This window comes from Capricornis sumatraensis, chromosome 5, assembly GCF_032405125.1.
Source record: "Capricornis sumatraensis isolate serow.1 chromosome 5, serow.2, whole genome shotgun sequence".
Lineage (NCBI taxonomy): Eukaryota > Metazoa > Chordata > Mammalia > Artiodactyla > Bovidae > Capricornis > Capricornis sumatraensis.
The window spans coordinates 111,161,772-111,183,636 of NC_091073.1; the positions used below are offsets into that span (position 1 = coordinate 111,161,772).

Consider the following 21,865-nt stretch of genomic DNA (forward strand, 5'->3'; position numbering starts at 1 on the left):
TCCTAGAATGCTGACGTTCACTCTTTCCATCTCCTGTTTGACCACTTCCAGTAGCAAGAAGAGATAAGAAAGCCTTCTTTAGTGATGAATGCAAAGGAATAGAGGAAAAGAACAGAATGGGAAAGACTAGAGATCTCTTCAAGAAAATTAGAGATACCAAGGGAACATTTCATGCAAAGATGGGCTCAATAAAGGACAGAAATGGTATGGACCTAACAGAAACAGAAGATATTAAGAAGAGATGGCAAGAATACACAGAGGAACTGTACAAAAAGGATCTTCACGACCCAGATAATCATGATGGTGTGACCACTAATCTAGAGCCAGACATCCTGGAATGTGAAGTCAAGTGGGCCTTAGAAACCATCACTATGAACAAAGCTAGTGGAGGTGATGGAATTCCAGTAGAGCTATTTCAAATCCTGAAAGATGATGCTGTGAAAGTATCATGTTGATGCTGCATTCAATATGCCAGCAAATTTGGAAAACTCAGCAGTGGCCACAGGACTGGAAAAGGTCAGTTTTCATTCCAATCCCAAAGAAAGGCAATGCCAAAGAACGCTCAAACTACTGTACAATTGCACTCATCTCACATGGTAGTAAAGTAATGCTCAAAATTCTCCAAGCCAGGCTTCAGCAATATGTGAACTGTGAACTTCCTGATATTCAAGCTGGTTTTAGAAAAGGCAGAGGAACCAGAGATCAAATTGCCAACATCCGCTGGATCATGGAAAAAGCAAGAGAGTTCCAGAAACACATCTATTTCTGCTTTATTGACTATGCCAAAACCTTTGACTGTGTGGATCACAATAAACTGTGGAAAATTCTAAAAGAGATGGGAATACCAGACCACCTAACCTGCCTCTTGAGAAATCTGTATGCAGGTCAGGAAGCAACAGTTAGAACTGGACAGGGAACAATAGACTGGTTCCAAATAGGAAAAGGAGTATGTCAAGGCTGTATATTGTCACCCTGCTTATTTAACTTCTATGCAGAGTACATCATGAGAAACACTGGACTGGAAGAAACACAAGCTGGAATCAAGATTGCCGGGAGAAATATCAATAACCTCAGATATGCAGATGATACCACCCTTATGGCAGAAAGTGAAGAGGAGGTAAAAAGCCTCTTGATGAAAATGAAAGCGGAGAGCAAAAAAGTTGGCTTAAAGCTCAACATTCAGAAAACGAAGATCATGGCATCTGGTCCCATCACTTCATGGGAAATCGATGGGCAAACAGTGGAAACAGTGTCAGACTTTATTTTTGGGGGCTCCAAAATCACTGCAGATGGTAACTGCAGCCATGAAATTAAAAGACGCTTACTCCTTGGAAGAAAAGTTATGACCAAGCTAGATAGTATATTCAAAAGCAGAGACATTACTTTGCCGACTAAGGTCCATCTAGTCAAGGCTATGGTTTTTCCTGTGGTCATGTATGGATGTGAGAGTTGGACTGTGAAGAAGGCTGAGCGCCAAAGAATTGATGCGTTTGAAGTGTGGTGTTGGAGAAGACTCTTGAGAGTCCCTTGGACTGCAAGGAGATCCAACCAGTCCATTCTGAAGGGGATCAGCCCTGGGATTTCTTTGGAAAGAATGACACTAAAGCTGAATCTCCAGTACTTTGGCCACCTCATGCGAAGAGTTGACTCATTGGAAAAGACTTTGATGCTGGGAGGGATTGGGGGCAGGAGGAGAAGGGAACGACCGAGGATGAGATGGCTGGATGGCATCACTGACTCAATGGATGTGAGTCTGAGTGAACTCCAGGATTTGGTGATGGACAGGGACGCCTGGCGTGCTGTGATTCATGGGGTCTCAAAGAGTTGGACACGACTGAGCGACTGAACCGAACTGATCTAATAGAATAAAGGGTTTCAAACAAAGGTGGTTTTCCAGGGTCCGAGAGCAGAAGCAGGCCCACCATCTACCATTTGGGAGCAAGGTTGCCTGAAGAATGGAAACAAAGTGACACAAGGAAGAACAAAGGGGCCATTTAAAAACCTGGGAAATGAAAGATGGTGACCAGCATGGGTCCAACTAAGTCATGTGAATGTGAGGACCCTCAGGCCTTTCCTCCCACCCAGAACACAGAAAGTCAGCATATTCTCACTGGGCACATATTCTGTGACACGCTCTAGGAGATGGAGAGGATACTGTGGTCAGTAATTCTAGGGAGGTGAGAAGACAGGAAACTACGGTATCACATGGATTTATCTAGGTGCTGAACTGGCTGCAAATTAAGTGCAAGGGAACAGAAAGGAAGAAGCATTTACTTCTAATCAGGGTATCAGAAAAGAACTTACAGAGGTAACACTAAAACTTAGCTTTGGAAAAATTTGCATTACAATGTGAAGCTGTCATAATCCACAGCATGAAGGTGTGAATGTGGAAAGCTTAGTCTGAGAAAGAGAAAATGTTCATGGTGAGGGAAGCTTGTTAACAAGACATATCCATAGTGGTAGCTCTACAGAGCTGGGTCAGGTTTTAAGCAATTTTGGCTGGTATGATAATGAGTTTGGATTGTAGTTTCCAGTTTCTAGGAAAAGGTTTTTAAGAAATGTCATGTAGGAAACACTGAGGTTTCCTCCTCAACATCTATCTCCTACTTCACCTATCTTGTCCTTTCTAACCCAATTCCAATTTTATTCAGATAATCCACCTCTTCCCTATGAGATTCAGGGGGATAAGAAGCTAGTTCCAGTTCCAAGGTTAGATATGAATTAACTCAAGCCAAGCATGCTAATACATACCCTTTGCACTGCAACGACTGGCTGTTTGTGGGTTATAAATAATATAATACTTCATTGTCTAGCATATACAATAATTGTACACAAAACAGCATTGTCACTGTTACTAGTGGCACGTCAGTCCATTTCTGTCAAAGAGAGGAAAAAAGTCTCTGCAGTAATTCCAGTTTCCCACATGTGCTTTCCAACTACGGGCTAGCATTAATAGTCACTGGCCTCCTGCTTCGATTATTTTTGGTTATGAGTTAAATTTAACATGGTCCCATGTATTCTTTCCCTAAAGGGCCTCAAGGATTTGGGAAGGATTAGGCACACTCTAATTTAGGAAGAAAGATGGATGGATCCACCTATGTGCATTTACTGGCATGAGTCACTGGGGAGGTTAATTAAGTCAATGAAATGATCCAGAACAGGTGTCTCTGGCTGTTTTAAGAACAAGTGCTTTGATGGCCGTGAAAACGCACGGCTCAGCTCTCCAACTGCAGGGAGCGGGTATGCAGTTGACAGACGGCCCCAGCTGATGTGTTCTAGAATCCTCGGCGCCAAGGCCACACTGCCCAGGAGCTTCTACTGGCCAGTGACTAATTATGGTGGGGATACTAAGGAGGGGGGCTTCCCAGGTGGCTCAGGGGTGAAAAATCTGCCTGATACAACTTAGAACTGAGCGTGCACACTGAGACATGGTGGGTATTTGGTGGTTGACTTTTGCTCAAGGATGCTCCAGAGGCCTTGACAAAGCTTTCTGAGACTTGCGCTGCAATGTAAGCCATTCCTTCTTTTACTCTCTCCTTCACTGGTTACAATGACATCACAGCCAGATGGCCCTTCCAGTCTCCTCTGGCTCCCTCCCTATTTCCTCTCACAAGCGTTTCCATGAATAAACCTTAATAAACCTCCTGTATACCTGACCTTAACTGGCTTCTGCCTCTTGGAGGACCCAGGCTAATAGAAGTGGTTGTATCTCCTAACATTAAAATGCTCGTTTATTTATTAAAATTGTGTTGTATTCTGAGTAAAGGGCAAAGTCATCAGCTTGAGAGTATTTAAGAAAGACTCATCCACTACATTTTTCTTTCTGTAGTAAATGTATGATAACTTCTGTTCGAATTATGGGGCTTCCCTAGTGGCTCAAAGGTAAAGAATCTGCCTGCTAATGCAGGAGACTCACCTTTGATCCCTGGGTTGAGAAGATCTCCTGGAGGAGGAAATGGCTACCCATTCCAGTGCTTGGAAAATCCCATGGACAGAGGAGCCTGGTGGGCTACAGTCCACAGGGTTGCAAAGAGTTGGACACGACTGAAGGGACAGCACGCACTCAGGGCAGTATTTGATTACTTTCTGGCCTGTTAAGTATGTACATTAGGGAGGTTGTGACCTTGAGTGGGGACATTGGTTTAGTGACTAGGTAAATCAGAGAGTGATATTATGAAGAGGAAATATGAATAAGAAGGATTTCCAATACATGCAGCTGCTGAAGACTGGCAGTAAGGTCAGTACTCATCAGAGTGCTCCAGTTGGCCTTGGAAGGTAGACAGTAGAAGAAAGTTAACAATGAAGAAGGAAGAGCCACCAAGAGACTGGGCATAGCAGTAGACATGAACTTGGGAGCCCAAAGGTGTCCACTGGATGGTCGACTGTTTCTCTCAGCTGCAGGGATCCAGTAGTCATGTATGGATGTAAGAGTTGGACTATAAAGAAAGCTGAATACCAAAGAATTGATGCTTTTGAACTGTGGTGTTGGAGAAGACTCTTGAGTCACTTGGACTGCAAGGAGATCCAACCAGTCCATCCTAAAGGAGATCAGTCCTGAATATTTATTCGAAAGACCGATGCTGATGCTAAAAGCTAATACTTTGGCCACCTGATGCGAAGAGCTGACTCATGTGAAAATACCTTGATGCTGGGAAAGATCGAAGGCAGGAGGAGAAGGGGACAAAAGAAGATGAGATGGTTGGATGGCATCACCGACTCAATGGAACTGAGTTTGAGTAAGCTCTGGGAGTTGGTGATGGACAGGGAAGCCTGGCATACCGCAGTCCATGGGGTTGCAAAGAGTCGGACATGACTGAGCAACTGAACTGAACTGAACAGAGAAAAAACAGCTGAAAATCAATTGTAATGTTGAGGCAACAAGGCAAAGAACATGCCAAGGAGACTGACAGATGAATAGAAATCTTCTGATATCATCTGGTCTCATATACAACTAAAACTTATCAAAACCATCAAATGATAGTTCAGGAAAGCTTACATCAGGGTCTTGAAATGCTCCTAGATGAAGAGACAAACATCATGTACCTTCTTGAGAAGGAACACTTGTTGGCGACTTTCATGAACACCCTGTCGAACATTCATTCACTTAACAGGTACTAAGGAAATAGCAATCCACTCCAGTACTCTTGCCTGGAAAATCCCATGGACAGAGGAGCCTGGTAGGCTACCGTCCATGGGGTTGCAAAGAGTTGGACACGACTGAGCAACTTTGCTTTCTTTCTTTCTTTCGCTTTCTAATCAGCAGACACATGGTGAGTCAGGGACAGGCTTTGTTTTCTGTAGAACTCCTGTAGAAGCAAGGGAAGGGGAAGTGTGTCTGAATAGTTGGAGGGTATTTAGTGTGGTTAGAACTAGAGAGTGATGGGCAGATGTGATGAGCCTGGACATGTTGGATGGATCCAGTTACTTGAGGGCCTTAAAAGCCGTTTTAAGGGTTTTGATTGGATTGTATCTTAGTCAATATGTAGCCATGGAAGGATTTTTATTTGAGTTTATTAAAAATTTCTCAAAGTAATACATGCACAAGGTAAAAAATTAAATAGTACAGAAGGACTTAAAATGATAAACACAGTTTCCCACTCCACCCTTTTAATACTAGTCCCATACCCTAGAGGTGATGCATTTAACAATTTCTAGTTTTAGATATTCTGTTAACTAACTTCCTAACATTAAATAATATGTTTGAACAATAATTTCTTGACTTATTAACTTCAGACAATCTTTAATAATTCCCAATTACAAAAGATAAGGATTTAACTTACACTATTCCCACTTTTCATCTGCCTATCCTTTCACAATTTTTTGATAGATGTCACTTTTAATGCTTCTATTGGTTTAATTTATAATTTTGAACAGTAACTAATCCTTTAGTCCTTGTCCCATTAACTGTAGACTTTCCACCCCCATTTTGAATAGACAAGTAATTCTACACTTCTCTCCACCACTCTTCCCTCAATGAATTCTCAAACTCTTTCTGCTTTCTTTTTCCCTTTATAAGATAGGTTACTTTCAGTTTCATTTCTGGATAAAAGATTAGGCCTCTCATGTTTTGTTTATAGGCTGATCAGAGCACTGAATACCAATAAATAGTATCTACATTATTTTGGCTTTGTAAATACTGTTTACTGAGAGTTGGTGGCTCAGCAGTAAAGAATCCGCCTGCCAATGCAGGAGACCTGGGTTTGATCCCAGAATTGGGAAGATCCCCTGGAGAAAGAAATGGAAACCCACTCCAATATTCTTGCCTGGGAAATCCCATGGACAGAGGAGCTTGGGGGGCTACAGCCCATGGGGTCACAAAGAGTTGGACACGACTTATCAACTAAACAACAACAATGTAAAAGCTAGGATATTTTCTTCCAAACATATCCAATGTCATGATTCCTATGTTACTTGAAATGAAATATACCTACCGCCAATGACAAATCCAGTCTCTTCTTACAGTCCATGAGTAATTTTTATCATTATCTCATAATTGGACTTGAATTTAACATGTTTTTGTTTTGTTTTCCTTTGTGTTTGTTAAAGAATGCATCTCTTCCATTTCTCAAACATTCCAACTTCTCAAGGATAATGTCTATGGCATAGAATCAGACAGTCTGAGACCATGTACTCTCATCTGAAATGGGTCTCTTGGACGATGGTCACTCTGGAGTGAGTCTTCCTGTTGGACGACGGTCACTCTGGAGTGAGTCTTCCTGTTGGACGACGGTCACTCTGGAGTGAGTCTTCCTGTTGGACGACGGTCACTCTGGAGTGAGTCTTCCTGTTGGATAGTGGTCACTCTAGAGTGAGTCTTCCTATTCGATGATGGTCACTCTGGAGTGAGTCTTCCTGTTGGATGATGGTCACTCTGGAGTGAGTCTTCCTATTGGATAGTGGTCACTCTAGAGTGAGTCTTCCTGTTGCACGACGGTCACTCTGGAGTGAGTCTTCCTGTTGGACGACGGTCACTCTAGAGTGAGTCTTCCTGTTGGATAGTGGTCACTCTGGAATGAGTCTTCCTGTTGGAAGACGGTCACTCTGGAGTGAGTCTTCCTATTCGACAATGGTCACTCTGGAGTGAGTCTTCCTGTTGGACGATGGTCGCTCTGGAGTGAGTCTTCCTGTTGGACAATGGTCGCTCTGGAGTGAGTCTTCCTGTTGGATAACGGTCACTCTAGAGTGAGTCTTCCTGTTGGATAATGGTCACTCCAGAGTGAGTCTTCCTGTTGGACAATGGTCACTCTGGAGTGAGTCTTCCTGTTGGACAATGGTCACTCTGGAGTGAGTCTTCCTGTTGGACGACGGTCACTCTGGAGTGAGTCTTCCTGTTGGACGATGGTCACTCTGGAGTGAGTCTTCCTGTTGGATGACAGTCACTCTAGAATGAGTCTTCCTGTTGGACGACGGTCACTCTGGAGTGAGTCTTCCTGTTGCAAAATGTTCACTCTGGAGTGAGTCTTCCTGTTGGATAACGGTCACTCTAGAATGCGTCTTCCCTTTGGATAATGGTCACTCTGGAGTGAGACATCCTGGGTGAGGTTCACTGTCTTCTGGTTTCCATTTCTTCCTCCTTCCTGATTTTCATCTTCATTTTGCTGCAGAACTTCCTTAGCAGGTGAGAGAGAACTTCCTTTCCAAGTGCAAAGAAGGTAGATGTTCTGAAAACTTGCATGTCAGAAAATTTCCTTTGTTTGGCTTGCTATGGAATTTTGGGTACAGAGATTTTCCATATGTGAAGACATTCCTCTATTGGCCTATATCACTGTGTTGCTGGTGAGAAATCTCCCAATCTATTTCTCATCCCTTTTAGCTGAGCTAATCATGATGACCTAACTTTATCTTTTCTCTTGGCACTTCCAATATCTTTGCTCCATCCTTAATATTCCAAAATTTCACAAGATTGTGTCTAGATGCAGGTTGTATGGGGGTGTTCTCAATTTGGAGACTTAGTTATTTCTGTTCAATTGTTTTTTTCTTCACAACATTTTCTATGTTCTCTCTTCTAGACACTCCTAATAGTTAAGATACTGATTGTCTATGTCTTTTCTCCTCCCTCTCTTTATATTTCTTGTTTCCTTTCGCTCCACATCTGAGAAGATTCCCTCAGTTTTATCTTAGAGTCTGTCTACTAAATATTTTTGGCAGCCTTATTTCAGTTTGAGGGTTCTTATTTTCAAGGTTTTTCCTTTGTAGCATCCTGTTTTTAACCTTACAGATGCATCTCACATCTCTCCAAAGATACAGATATCTTAAGTCATTTTTCCCATGTTAACTCTGTTTCCCCCAGAATTTGTTATAGTTTTCAAATCTCTTGAATCCATGCTGCTTTCCTGGTCCCTTCCCCAACCACTCCCCCTAGGGCTCAATCTCTGGGAATTCCTAGCCGACCATTTTCACTGAAGAATCAATATGACAGTGTTTTACGGAGTTGCTGGGGCTCCCTTGGCAGTTGTGTGGTCAGTCTGCTTCTGCAGGATGTCTTTCTGTGATTGAAAGCATTTGGTTACTTGAGTAGGGATCCTGGCTGTCAGCAGAGAATTAGCTAATAGGCTAGGGGCTCATTTATTTCCATAAAAGAGAAATTTACTTTGGAGCACCGACTCCTACCTCTCCTCAAGCAGTTCTTTTGTTTCCTTTACACAAACACCACCAACAGAACCACCACAATGGCAACAGACTTGAAACCAATGGTAGGTTGCCTGTGTTCTGTGCACAGAGGTTGGGGTAGAATGGGGGGGGGGGCGGTCAATTTCACCACTGACATAATTCTTGAGTAAATAGACTTTTCAGGTACCCAAGTCTCTTTGGGGTTATGTGTCCAGATCAGCTTATATTCTGCCTGCAAGGAGCTGTACTCTTTCATTATTGTGTCTTCCACTTTCTCTCTTCCAGGAATGTGTTGAGATCTTCTTCACTTACAGCCAAATTCCTTCAGTTTTCTTTGCTGAGATGAGTCAATTCTCTTTTATGTTTCTTGACTTCAGTTTCAGTGGGGCCTGGGGAAGGAGGGAAGTAAACTTACATGTTCAGTTCATCATCTTAAATTCAAAATCCCGCCGGAAGCTTTTAGACAGGGCAGTGACATGGACAACTCGACATTTGTAAAAAGGTCCCCGGGGCTATACTGCTGAGAATGGATTAAAGAGGGTAAGAATCCATATAAAAATAATTCTAAATGACTGAGGATCTAATTTTCTTTCTGAGAACATAGCAGGGTCTGGGACACTTGGGAGTCAAGATGCTTTACCACAATAGCCAGTCACTGAAAATCCAATAAGCTAGCAGAGCACTTTCATGGTGCCCTAGAGAGGACTGAAACCCGACGATCGATCCCAGAACCCCGATGACCGGGCTGATACTGAAGGGATCATCCCAGCACTGTCCACTGGGAAGCAAGTACACGTAGCCAAAGTGCTGGCAAGCAAGGACATAAAGGTCCTTCTATTTGCTGCTTCATTTCCTCATTTATTTGCTTGTTCAAAGCACTGTAGTTACTAACACTCATCCTGTAATCAGAATGCCTGGGTTCAAATCTCAAATCTATCACTGACTCGCAATTAAGGCTTAGGCAATTTACTCAATCTCCATAAAGTTCAGTTCACACATTTGTAAAATGGGAGCTGTAAGTTTCCATTCCATAAGATTACTGTGAGGATTAAATGAAACAACCTGTACTTGGCACATATACAACAGCCCATTAATTGATAGCAATTATTTTATGTGCTGAATGAATATTCAGCATCCATGTTTAAAGAACCTATGTGATAGATATTTGAGAAGGGAAAATAATTCTAGTACTGAGAAATGACATAACAAAAGAATCCAAAGAAAAATACCGTCTATGTCAAATCCTGTTTCTATGCTTCCACCCAATTCCTAATAAAGCAAATAAAACTGTCTTAAAGCAACTAAATCAAAAGATGTAGGAAGGAAAACTGGCTGGATGCACACAGCTTTTATCTTGAAGCCCCAACTCTAGCTGAAACTACAAAGAATTTGGAGGTTCTCAGTAAGATTGGAAGAAAAGTTAAGAAAATCTCTGAATGCACTATAATTAAATAAAATCTGGGTCAGCCACATCCAGTTATCTTATTCCAGAGTAAAGATTTCTATTTGCGCACAGACTTTGTCTGCCAAACAGTGATAGGAATCTGTGTCACTACGGAAACACAAACACCACCTCACAGCCGGCTGCTCCTTGTTTGCTAAGCACAAACATCCTCATGGTCTCGTTCTGGCTTTTCAAGTGATTTCCATGCTTAATCAAAGAAAAGATTGTTCTGGAGAGATGAAATTGAAGGAGACCGAACCCCAAGCAGCTTTGAAAAACCCCACCATGAATACAGAGGCCTGCCTTTAGAGCACAGGGCAGTGTACCAGAATCCTTTCAGAGTCTGCGTGGCAGGTACAGTGGGACAGGATCAATTCATTGCATCTGTAAAAATGCCATCGCAAAGTGTAGCCCTGGTCTAAACTGATGGGAGTTAATTCGATACGAACAGTGGCCGCGTGCATTTTTCTCAGCACTACCTACTAACTTCCAGGTACTGTCACTTTTAAAGGTACTAATTTAATCCTCACAACAGTCCTATGAAATAGATCCCACTTTGTAAAAGAGGAAATTGAGTCACAGAGATGTTGAGGAGCTTGCCCAAAGTCATATAAGTAACTGATGAAAGACCCAGGACTTGGGTGCAGGGGGTCAAGTGTGAGAGACGATGACCTTAACTCCTGGGCTGTGGGCAGAGAATGTGGACCAGCATGAAAGAAAACCACCCCTTAGAGTGCATGCCCGGTGTCCACACTCCTCCTCAGAGTTACCAGTCTAGGTCTACCCTGCAACCCCATGAGGCAGGGATCTTTACCCTCACCCTACACACAACGAAACGGGAGTTAAGAGATAAAACGACTTTCCCAAGGGCTAACCCTGATTATATGGGCTCAAAGCTTTTGGAAAACTACCCAAGACACAAAATACATGAGTTCTCAGGGAGCTGTCTGAATATCATGGTCAATTAGTGCTTCCATTGAGTTCTATGGTTAGGTTTGGGGGAAAATGATAAAAAAAAATTCAAGTCCCAGGGAGTCCTCAGGGTGACAGTGATCCATAGGAACAGAGGCCAAAGCTCTCAGCCCTGGCCCAGCACAGGGTCAGGAGGGACTCTGATAGCCGAGAGCAGAGGAATGAGCTCATAAATGGAAGGCCATGTTCCTGAGGATTTCTGATTCCACTTTATGTTCTTAACCCACCCCCAGAGATGCTACTAGGATCCAGGGGCAATGAGCTGAGAGGGCAAGGCTAGAACTAAGAGACAGAGGTTGAGGAGTGAATCCCCATCTCTGCCTACCTCCCCAAACCTCTCTACCTGCCACCTCGCTGGGCACTCCTTACATCTGTGTGAGGAGGTACAATTTCATTATATTTTCCTTCCATTCAGGCAGATAGGCCAGGCTGGTTGCCACTTCCTTCTGGATCGGCCAGGCCCAGGCCTCAAAGAACGGAGCCAGATTCTTCTGCACTTGGTGGGAGAACATTTTCACCCACAGATTCATCTTGTCGACGTTGTCTGTGGGCAAGTTGGTCTGGTTCCTGTACTCGGTGAAGAGACGGATGAACGGCTCCCACCCAAAGGCCTCCTGGAGCTGGAAAGACAAGGAGCAAGCAGGTTGAGACATCTGATCGGCAAAAGACCCACCAAACACTGAATGAATGAATGCCTTTAACCCCTTAACCCTCAGCTTCATACCTAGCACTGACCCTCTCCTCTTTCACCTGCTCTCCTTGTGAGCTACTTTCATATGCTGCTGATGAGAAGGGTCTCTGAGCCAGCACAGGGCTCAACACAAAACAGACGCTCAATGAATGACGGTCCAGTGGTCAAAACTGCACTGATTAATATCAGGATTTACTACCAACATCATCATTCATCTGTCTCACTAGACTATGAAAGTAGTAATAGGATATTACATGAAGATTTGAAATTGGCTGAAGTGCAAAAATCCATTGTCTTTCACAGTTGTAAAGTTAAACCCCACAACCTGGGAACTGCCACCACGACCCCGACATAATCTGCACTAACAGGAGGTCTCTATCAATTTGCAAGGTGACCAAAATGGTCTTTAGGAAAAACAGTGAGTCCAGGAGAAGCAAAGGACAAAATATAGTCTGTGTGTGTCCTGTGCTCAGTTGTGTCCGACTCTCTGTGACCCCGTGGACTGTAGCCTGCCAGGCTCCTCTGTCCAGGGGATTTGCCAGGCAAGAATACTTGGAGGGAGTTTCGATTTCCTTCTCCAGGGGATCTTGCCGATTCAAGGAGCAAACCCACATCTCCTGTGTCTCCTGCACTGCAGGCGGATTCTTTACCTGCTGAGCCATCTATAGTTTAGGTCTCTAGAGTTAAGAGTAAGGCAGAATTTTAGGAAAAGACTGCCATCTTGGTGCCATTGGAACCACCCGCAGCAGGCAGGGAACTCAGAGGGACATTAGCAGTTCCAAGCTCAACTCGACATCACCGAGGAGGAAGTTCTGTCCCAACACAGGGTTATAGCAGTCTCTTGGCAGCCTCCCTGTCGTTTTCGTGGTGGAGAGAATCAACAGTGAGAACTCGAGCAGGTGGAGGGACCAGAAGAGGGTGCAGTTGGCCTGACGCTGAGTTCCAGGATCCAAGGTGATAAAACCCTCCATAGTGAGCTGGGACTGGATCCAAGGGCTGGGGGGCTGGAACTGGGTGCTGGGTGATAACTGAAAGGCAGGGGCCACCCCCACGTCCAGTCCAGTGAGGAATCATGGCTTGCTTATAACATGGAAACTGAGGCACAGACGAGTTATAATGAGAAGACAGTTACCTAGGGGAAAAACCACAGCTCCTATCCCACACGTTGGGCATGTGTATGTGTGCCCACGGAAGTGTGGCTGGCTTCACGGAGCTATCCAGAGAGCAGCTTGGTTGCAGTCTCAGGTATGTCTGGGTTTAGAGCCGTGACAGTGGCTATATTTGTAGAATCACCTTTGCCTCTACCATTTTTAACCTTTCTTACCGCTTTCTGTTATTGTTCAGTTGCTCACTTGTGTCCGACTTCTTGCGACCCCCTGGACTGCAGCACGCCAGGCTTCCCTGGCCTTCACTATCTCCCAGAGCTTTCTATCTACTCTCATAAATCTCTTCAATATCCCAGGGTGGATGGTGGGGCTGCTGCAATTACGTCCGCTTTCAGGTGGTGCAAAGGGATGTTCTGAGGGTATCATCCACTAGGACCTTCACCCCTGGACTTTGTCAGAGCCTCCCGCAGCCTGGGGGTGAGGGGCAGATTAGTGAGAGGTGACCCCCGGGCACCATGATACTGTCTGCCCAGGGTCCCCCTAGTGGGGCTCCCACCACACCCCACCGATGCTGGCCCAGTACCTGTAAGTACGTCTCCAGGGCCGTCCAGGCATTCCAGTTTTTCACATTGGGACCCTTGCCCAGGTAAATTCGGACTCTCTTCTCCCGAACCGGGGGCCACAGAGCAATGTTGGCTCGTCCTCGAGGGATGCCCAGGACCGTCTCGTGCACGTAGACACACCACAGGTTGCAGGTGGCCTCGGTGGTGTGCGGGGGGAACTCCCACTCTTGCCGCTGCTGGTTGCGGCCCAGCTCGTGCACGGGGCCCCAGAGACCCTTGGTTCTGATGAGTTTCTCATTGATGAGCTCCTGCACCGACTCCAGGTGGCACATGATGGGGTAGCCTGCGTGCATCCAGCCTGGGAAGGGCAGGAGGGGGAGGAGAGGGTCAGGGCGTTCCCCACCCACCAATTCTTCTCTGTACTGTGTCTCCCCAAACAGCCAGAATGCTCAGAAAGGCAAACCCAGACCCTTCCGGGCTTCTCTCCTCATCTTCTCATTCTGTAAGAATGCTTTCGTCCTCACTCTGACGAGCTATAGGTACTGAGGCAGGTTTGGGATCACTGTTCACGTTACTATTCAATTTTTTTCTGTTTCTCTGAGAGTGCTCTGTCCACGTGGACCTGTCATTATCCTCTTTTCCTCAAAATTAAGCACTAGTGGTTCCCCTTTTCATTATTTACATATGGAGCTGTCCACGCTGGCACTTCTTTACAGTGATCCTCTCAGTATGCCAAGGACACTAGGGTCCAGAGGGGATTTCCATGGTTCTTTAAGTTTCACACGCTCTTCATTTTTTAGGCCTCCTGACCCACTGGCAAATAGCCCTTTTTCAGTGCTTTCTCCCAACCCCTGTGACCCAGGAAGAGGCCCTCTGCTATCTCTCTCCACTCCCTAAAGTCCCCTGACGAATGCCTGTGAAAGCCCAGCCCTTACTGTCTACGCCAGTTCCACTGCTGGATAGCACCTCCTGCCATGCTGACTAAAACTGTTACACATTGTAACACACTGTGTACATACAGTTGCTTGTCCTTCAGTCACTCAGTCATGACCCACTCTCTGCGACCCCACGGGCTGCAGCATGCCAGGCTTCCCTGTCCTTCACCATCTCCCGGAGTTTGCTCAGACTCATGTCCATATGGTTCTAGGGCCTGCTTTTTATGTGTCGCATAACGCTTCCCCGGTGGCTCAGACAGTAAAGAATCCGCCTGCAATGCTGGAGACCTGGGTTCGATCCCTGGGTTGGGAAGATCCCCTGGAGAAGGGAAAGGGTACCCACTCCAGTATTCTTGCCTGGAAAATCCCATGGACAGAGGAGCCTGGTAGGCTACAGCCCATGGGGTCACAAAGAGTTGAATACAACCGAGCGACTTTTACTAACTAATCTCATCATATTTTCCTATGCCATCAAAATATCTCTTTAAATGTCTTCCTAGTGTCCATTCAAAGTACATTGTTTAACCATCCTGTAACTGTTGGACACTCAGGTGGTTTCTGATGTTTTGCTGGGGGAGACAGCCAAGTCTCCTTTTTAATGTATTTTTTGCCTTTCTATGTAAATGGCAAGGATTACATCGCATACACTAAGTCACTTCTGTCACGTTCTTACTCTTTGCGGCCCCGTGGACTGTAGCCCACCAGGCTCTTCTGTCCATGGAATTTTCCAGGTAAGAATATTGGAGCAGATTGCCTTTTCCTCCTCCAGGGGAATCTTCCCAACCCAGGGATCAAACTCGTGTCTCTTGCGTCTCCTGCATTGGCGGGCTGGTTCTTTCCCACTAGTGCCACCTGATAAAGCAAGGCCCTGAGTGGGCAGCATGCACAGAGGTTTGCCCCGGGCACCCACCAACTGAGATCTGCACGTCGGCAACGATCCTCTGAGGCAGACGCAGCGGGAAGGGCTCGGCCCCCAGCCGGGCCACGGCCTGCATCACCTCGTCCCAGAGGCGAAGCAGCGGCTCCGGGTTCTCCAGCGTGCGGAGGTTCGCGGTCGGCACCGTCAGGGTGATGTTGTCCGTGGCCAGCTCTCCCCAGGGACCTGGGTTCTCCTGGATCTGCCGCTTCCACTCCTCCTGGGTTGTCTCCCCTGGAAGACAGGCCACAGGGCTTGAAACTCTCTTTCCCAAGTCCCTCCCATTAACGTATACCACCTGAATCCCCCCAGGAGGAGAACACCAAGGCTGTCAATAACCACATACCCCTCTAACCTTCTACAAAGGTCCCAGGGATGTGATGTGGTTTGGTCTTTATCTCCTTGGCCTCAAATCTAAGGAAGCAGACCTCCCTTCCCTCTGCCAGTCCAAACCTCTCTCTCTTCCTACACCAGGCAGCCCGAGAGGGCCTCCTCACCCCCAGCTCTCCCTGCGCCTCGGGGTTTGTTCCAAGGCGCCCACTCACCGAGCTTGTAGTAGGGAGCATGCACAGCTCCCTTAACCGTGACAGGCACGGTGCCCAGCTTGCTGCTCTGAGGCACGATGATGTACAGGAGGCCCCCCCACAGGCAGGTGATGGACTTGGTGGGCTTGTCCAGGCAGCAGCGGTTAATCACCAGGGGGCCTCGGAACAGCTTGCTGGCCCTGGTCAGGTCATCGGTGTGGCAGCCAATCTGTATCTGGAGCAGAGAGATCCCCGAGGAGTGTGACCCTGGGCACGTGTGGCCAGAAGGGGAAAGTGCCCGGACAGGGGGACAGGAAGGGTCATGGGTCCAGGAACCCCAGGTAAGTCCAAGCATCCCACTATTTGTAAGCCCTGTGTTCAAAACCGATGAAATTGTACCATCCCTCAAGGTTGTTTGGAACAGACTCTGTAAATCTACTCGCAAGGGGTCAAACAGCTCTTCGAAGGGTCTTGCTAAGACGCAGACCGGAGGGGCACCAGGTGTGACGCAGATGCTAATTCCGGGGAGAGCCACTCCCAGACAGAGTCCCTTGGTGTCTCTGTAACAGAGAATCCTAGGCTGCCTGTTTCCTGGCGGCGAATCTGGCTTTGGGAATGAGCAGAGGGCATCCTGCCTTCTGACCAGAGAGAAGGCCCAGGAGGAAGCAGTGTGACCGGCTGATGCAGTGAAGGATTGATTCAGCTCTTCCTGTTCTCCAAGGCCCCTGTTCCTGGGCCAGTGGAGTGACCCCTGTCCTCGGGCGGCCTGGGACTGTTTTCCAGGGTTTATGCTAAACAAGTTCCAGGATACATACAGGCACAAAATAGATGCTAACCATCACAATGACCCCAAGGGGGACAGAGCAGGATGGTATCTGAATTTTGCAAATAGGCTGTGTGTGTGTGTGAGAAAGTGACAGAGAAAGTGTGTGACGTCACAGGGAAGAAGCCTGAGTGTGTAGCACCTTATGCTTCCGTGGGAGATGTACACGGGATGAAATGTGAACTGAGATTTACTGGATGCCACTGGATTCTAGGGTACCATCCATCTGGTATCTTTCTTCTCCCCACCTATGACATTTAAGCTAAAAGCACAACACTTGAGCCAGAAGTTGGTCAGGGTTGAGCCCTGGGGCTCTGAAATGTATCAAATTCATACATTTAAATCAATCAGTTAGATGTTCTGCCCCTCAGCTGTTTCATCCTAAGCAGCTAAAGAGGCAGAAGTACATGCCCCGTATTGCCAACTGGAGAGGAAAATGCAACCCATTCATCTTTCCTGGAAAATTCCAAGGACAGAAGTGCCTGGTGGGCTACAGTCCAGGGGGTCGCAAAGAGTCGGACAGGACTGAGCGACTAAACAACAACATTGCCCGTAGGGTGTGTAGGAGGATTGAATCAGATGCCGACTATGAAAGCAGGAGCACCTGGCTTCTGTGTTAGGTGGGGAGATGGGGCATGCCTTACCTTCAGGTCAGCAGAGGCGGCTGATTCAGGCAGGGAGACCTCAATAATTTGCCTTCCGGGTATGTAGAGCCCGGTACTCATCCAGCAGTACCTGGTGCCTGCCAAGAGTCAGGGAAGAGCAGGCGTTATCCTACCGGACACAATTCCATCTCCAGGAGCTCTGCCTCCCTGCCGCCCTGGCTCTCATCTTCCAAGCATTCCCTAAAACCCCAACCTCGTCCTCATTGAGATTTGCAAGGCAGAGGTTGGAGATGGCCCCGGAGGCGACCAGACCTCAGCTGAGCTGCGGATGTCATCCCCCCACATTCCCACCCGCTGGGCTCCCATCCACCCCTTCTTCCTCACCTGGGTTGTTGCAGTTGACTTCCACGGTGATGGGAGATTCCAAGGGGCGCAGATAGGGGCTGCTGTACATGTCTTCAATTTCGGGGACTAACAGAGAGAGGTCGCTTCCCGAGTGAGCCAGCCCCGTGGCCAGGGACAGCATGGCACCCCGGCAGCAGTCGTTGATGACCGGGTTCTCACGGGTCGCCACCGGGAGCCGATAGCGACTCAGCAGCTTCCTTAGGAGCCGGTGCACCGACATGTAGGCGGGGATCTCCTCGGCGGGGATTTGCAGAAAAGCCGCGCCGTCAGGACCCAGCTTGGCCAACCAGCCCTTCTCCACGTTCCCTCTCTTCCTGCCCATGATAACCTGGAACTCAGCCAGGGTGGAGCGGAAGTGGTAGGTCCTTATCCCCGCCTTGGGAGTACGAAAGGGCCCCGGGTTGAGGCTTTGGCTGGTGATGCTAATGCCAAAGGGGTTGAGGAGTAGGTTTCCTGGGAACCGCGCCAAAGGGGACACGCCTGGGTTCTTGAAGGCCCACCACCAGGCCTGGGCTCCGACAAACAGGCCCCCGCCCTCGGCTACAAACTCCTGCAGCTCCTTGACTCCTGCATCACTCACGGGCTCAAAGCAATAGACACTGGCGTCGCTGGTCAGATTGGGCTCAATGCTGGTGTCTATGCCCCCCACGGCGAGCAGCCCACTCAGAGTCCTCAGTTCCGTCTGCACCACGATCTTGCCTCTGCGGCCCGCGTCTAGCCAGCGGACGGCGTTGAGCAAGAACGGGCCCAGTTTACCCACGGTGAACAGGACCTTGTGGCCGGTCACGACCACCCGGCCCCGGCCATAGCGGGCAGCCGCTATGACACAGCCGTGGTAGGAATCTAGCCCCAGGGGAAAGGCTAAAGCCCCATGCACCAGCAGCTGGGATGGGAAACAGTCCGAATTGGTGATGTCCAGCTCGGAAATCCCATGCAGGAGCTCATCTCTGTCCTCGGAGAGATCATCCTCACAACTGCAAAAGACACGTGTGTTCTTTGTTACAAAGCGCTCAGCACAAAACCCAGCATGTAGCAAGCGGCAGACTTACGAATATCATCTTTAGCTCTTACGAGAGAATAAGGACAGACAGACCTGAGCTCACTGGGTGTGTAGACTTGTTGGAGGGAAGACAAAGGACCTTGACATTGATCCTGCTTTATCATTCTCTGTGTATTAACCCTCCAAAGGAAATCTTGAAAGAAGTCCTGCTGGGTTTACTCAATACTGTATCTTAAATAGTCTGGATTTAAGTGTTCAGCCTTTTAAGCACTATATAAAGAACTGAAGGAGAAATCATGGTTTCATTCTGCTAAGGGGGCTTGTTTATAATTTCATGCCACTAACTTTCTGCAAATAAAGCGAACAGAGAGCTGAGGGAGTTAGTGGCTCGAGTGAAGAACCACTATTATCCCAAAAGGTGGGGCAGGGAGCTGAGTGGCCTCAACTCTTGTGAGACCCTCCTGTTACTTGAACCCAAGAGGACGGACTGTCTACACCCAGAATTCCATACATTCATTTCTGGCCCAATAGGCGTGATACAGATCCATGCTGTAAGGCTTTTCTCATCACCAACTGTTTCCGTCTCTGTGTGTGTGCATGCTCAGCTGTGTTTGACTCTTTGCAACCCTTTGGATGGAGCCCACTAGGCTCCTCTGTCCATGGGATTCTCCAGGCAAGAATACTGGAGTGGGTTGCCGTTTCCTCCTCCAGGGGATGTTTCTGACCCAGGGATTGAACCCGCATCTCCTGCATTGCAGGCAGATTCTTTACCTGCTGAGCCACTGGGGAAGCCTCAACTGTTTCTATCTAAGGATAACAAACTCCTATATAGCTTTAGGACACCTATAACCCCAAAATGGGGATTCAGCCTCAGATAGTGGGATTATGAAGGGAATGAGGTAGAGTGATCTCTATAAGCTTGAGATCCCAGAGCTGGTTAAGCCCCTCTCACTGATTGTGTGACTGTATGGTCAGAGGCAGCTATAAGGAAACACTGAAAAAGGGGAGTCAGGTAACGGTATGTTTGTAGTATTTGTGTTGTGCTCTCTGTGGTTGGCAGAGCTGTAATTAACTGATGGGGAAACTACAGTCCTCTTAGCAGTCCTCTTTCCTGAAGATAAAGGCATCACCCTACAAGATGGCTCCCCAGCTCCTTGAAGCACTAGCATTAAAACCACTCATCCAGCTGTTTTTGCTCTGAGTCCAAAATCACCAGACAACCTTGTGATTACAATATTGCTTCTAGTGATCATTTGCCTAAAGAAAGAAGTCATTCTTTCTTTATAGAGCAGCCAGGGTGGTCTATTTTTTGTGACATTTGTATTTCTCCAGCAACATCTTAGTATATCTTTAATTTGCTGATTTTATTATATATAAATAATAATATCATTATTGTAATAAATATTTGCATTGTATATATTTGCATATATAATCTACAATATACAAAATATATATAATACAATGTATAATTGTATTATATTGTATATAATATTGTCTATTAATAAAATTATTATTGCATATAATTGGTAATAATTTGTGCTTAGTCACTCAGTTGGGTCTGACTCTTTGTGACTCCATGCACTGTAGCCCGCCAGGGTCCTCTGTCCATGGGGATTCTCCAGGCACGAATACTGGAGTGGGTTGCCATGCCCTCCTCCAGGGGATCTTCCCAGCCTGGGGATTGAGCCCAGGTCTTCCACACTGCAGGAGGATTCTTATCATCTAACCCACCAGGGAAACCCAATTAACATTAATATATATGTTAATAATATATATAATAAAATCAGCAAATTAAACATATACAAAGATTATACATACAAAATTAAGTAAAAAATGTTTTAGTTCTTTTTTTTTAAATGTTTTAGTTCTTATAATGAGTTCTGCTCATAAATTTCAAGCAATTAACTGTCTTACAAGTGTAGTCAGTGAAAAGGTGATCTGCACTGGCATTCAGGTTTATACACTAGCCTGTTACAACAAAATGAGAAACACTGAATGTGCCAAGTTCAGACCCAGACACTGTGTCAATAGCAGGGCTTCACCAGCAGGACCCTAGGTGAGGTCCTGCTCACCGATGAGGCTGGGACATCGTCAGAGTTTTGTCTGTTATTTCCAACAGCCACGACTTATGTGCAGGGGACGATACATGATTGTCTCATTAGAAAAACCTGAAGTGGATTTTGACTTTTCCTGTCCCCCTCTGTTCTGAAATGAAACAAAAGTTACATAAAAAAGAATCAAACCATGATAGTACTAGATTTCAAGAAGGGTGCAGTCAGCAAACTGGGACAGGAGGAATTAACAGGAAAGATAAACCAGATGAAATCAGACTGATCAGAAACCTAAGAGAAAAGAAGAATCTGGAACTGTACATAAGTGAAAGAGAAGATCAAGAAAACAAATACAACAGGGGTTATCATCTGTCCTGAGAAAATGTACTTCACTAACCAAGAATGACCAATCTAGAAATTCAATGCCATTTAACACTTAAACAGAAATCAAAAATATTTGATGAAAATTAATAGCATGAAATATAAGCACCAAACTAAACAAAGGGAAAACCAACTCCCTCCAAAATAAGTGATTACTGGAGAAGGTCCTAAATAAATATTGTATATCACTGGAGAGTTTTGAGATACATTATCTCTCTGCAGGAAAAAAAAAAGAGACAGGCTGCTATAAAAAGTTAATAATCAGAATAAAAATATAACTGCCAAACAGACAATCCTATTTAATACAAGGGCAGAAAAATAAGTATTGATGTAGCTGAAAGCTATGAATAAACCAACAGGCAGGTTGAGTGAAGTGATTCATTAATAGAAAATGAAGGATAGATAAGAAGACTAATGGCTAGCAAGAAGTTCTAAAAGCAAAGAACAAAGAAGAAATAAACATTTAATTTGATGAAAACTTCTTTGTGCTGAAAAAAAGATCTGAGTTTTTAGAATGAAATGACCTTATTGACTCGATGGACATGAGTTTGAGAAGGCTCTGGGAGTTGGTGATGGACAGGGAAGCCTGGCGTGCTGCAGTCCATGGGGTTGCAAAGAGTTGGACATGACTGAGCGACTGAACTGAACTGATTATATGAATGCAAATCAGTATAAATGAAATAGAGAAGGTCTGGTCAGTTCATAGCAAGTTTATGAGCTTCAAAGTACAAAGAAAAGCAAAAACCAAATTATCTACAAAGAAAAAAGTGGAATCAGTGCCCTAAAAATAGTATTTCAGTGCAATGAAAATATTCTGTATGATACATAGCTGCAGCAAC

General features: G+C 46.0%; 1 protein-coding gene across 1 annotated transcript in view; it reads right to left on the reverse strand.

Moving 5' to 3' along the window:
• Window positions 1-5,549: 5,549 nt before the first annotated feature.
• The window catches only part of TCAF1 (TRPM8 channel associated factor 1), a 36,468-nt gene continuing 20,152 nt past the window's right edge, over window positions 5,550-21,865 (reverse strand). Inside the window, exons 3-9 of the mRNA XM_068973445.1 lie at window positions 17,574-18,568; window positions 17,229-17,326; window positions 15,783-15,996; window positions 15,232-15,471; window positions 13,407-13,744; window positions 11,396-11,646; window positions 5,550-8,999 (exon numbers count right to left, since the gene is read on the reverse strand). Of these exons, the coding sequence (XP_068829546.1) occupies window positions 8,990-8,999; window positions 11,396-11,646; window positions 13,407-13,744; window positions 15,232-15,471; window positions 15,783-15,996; window positions 17,229-17,326; window positions 17,574-18,568 (2,146 nt within the window). The 3' untranslated portion in view covers window positions 5,550-8,989. The remainder of the gene's footprint in view (window positions 9,000-11,395; window positions 11,647-13,406; window positions 13,745-15,231; window positions 15,472-15,782; window positions 15,997-17,228; window positions 17,327-17,573; window positions 18,569-21,865) is intronic.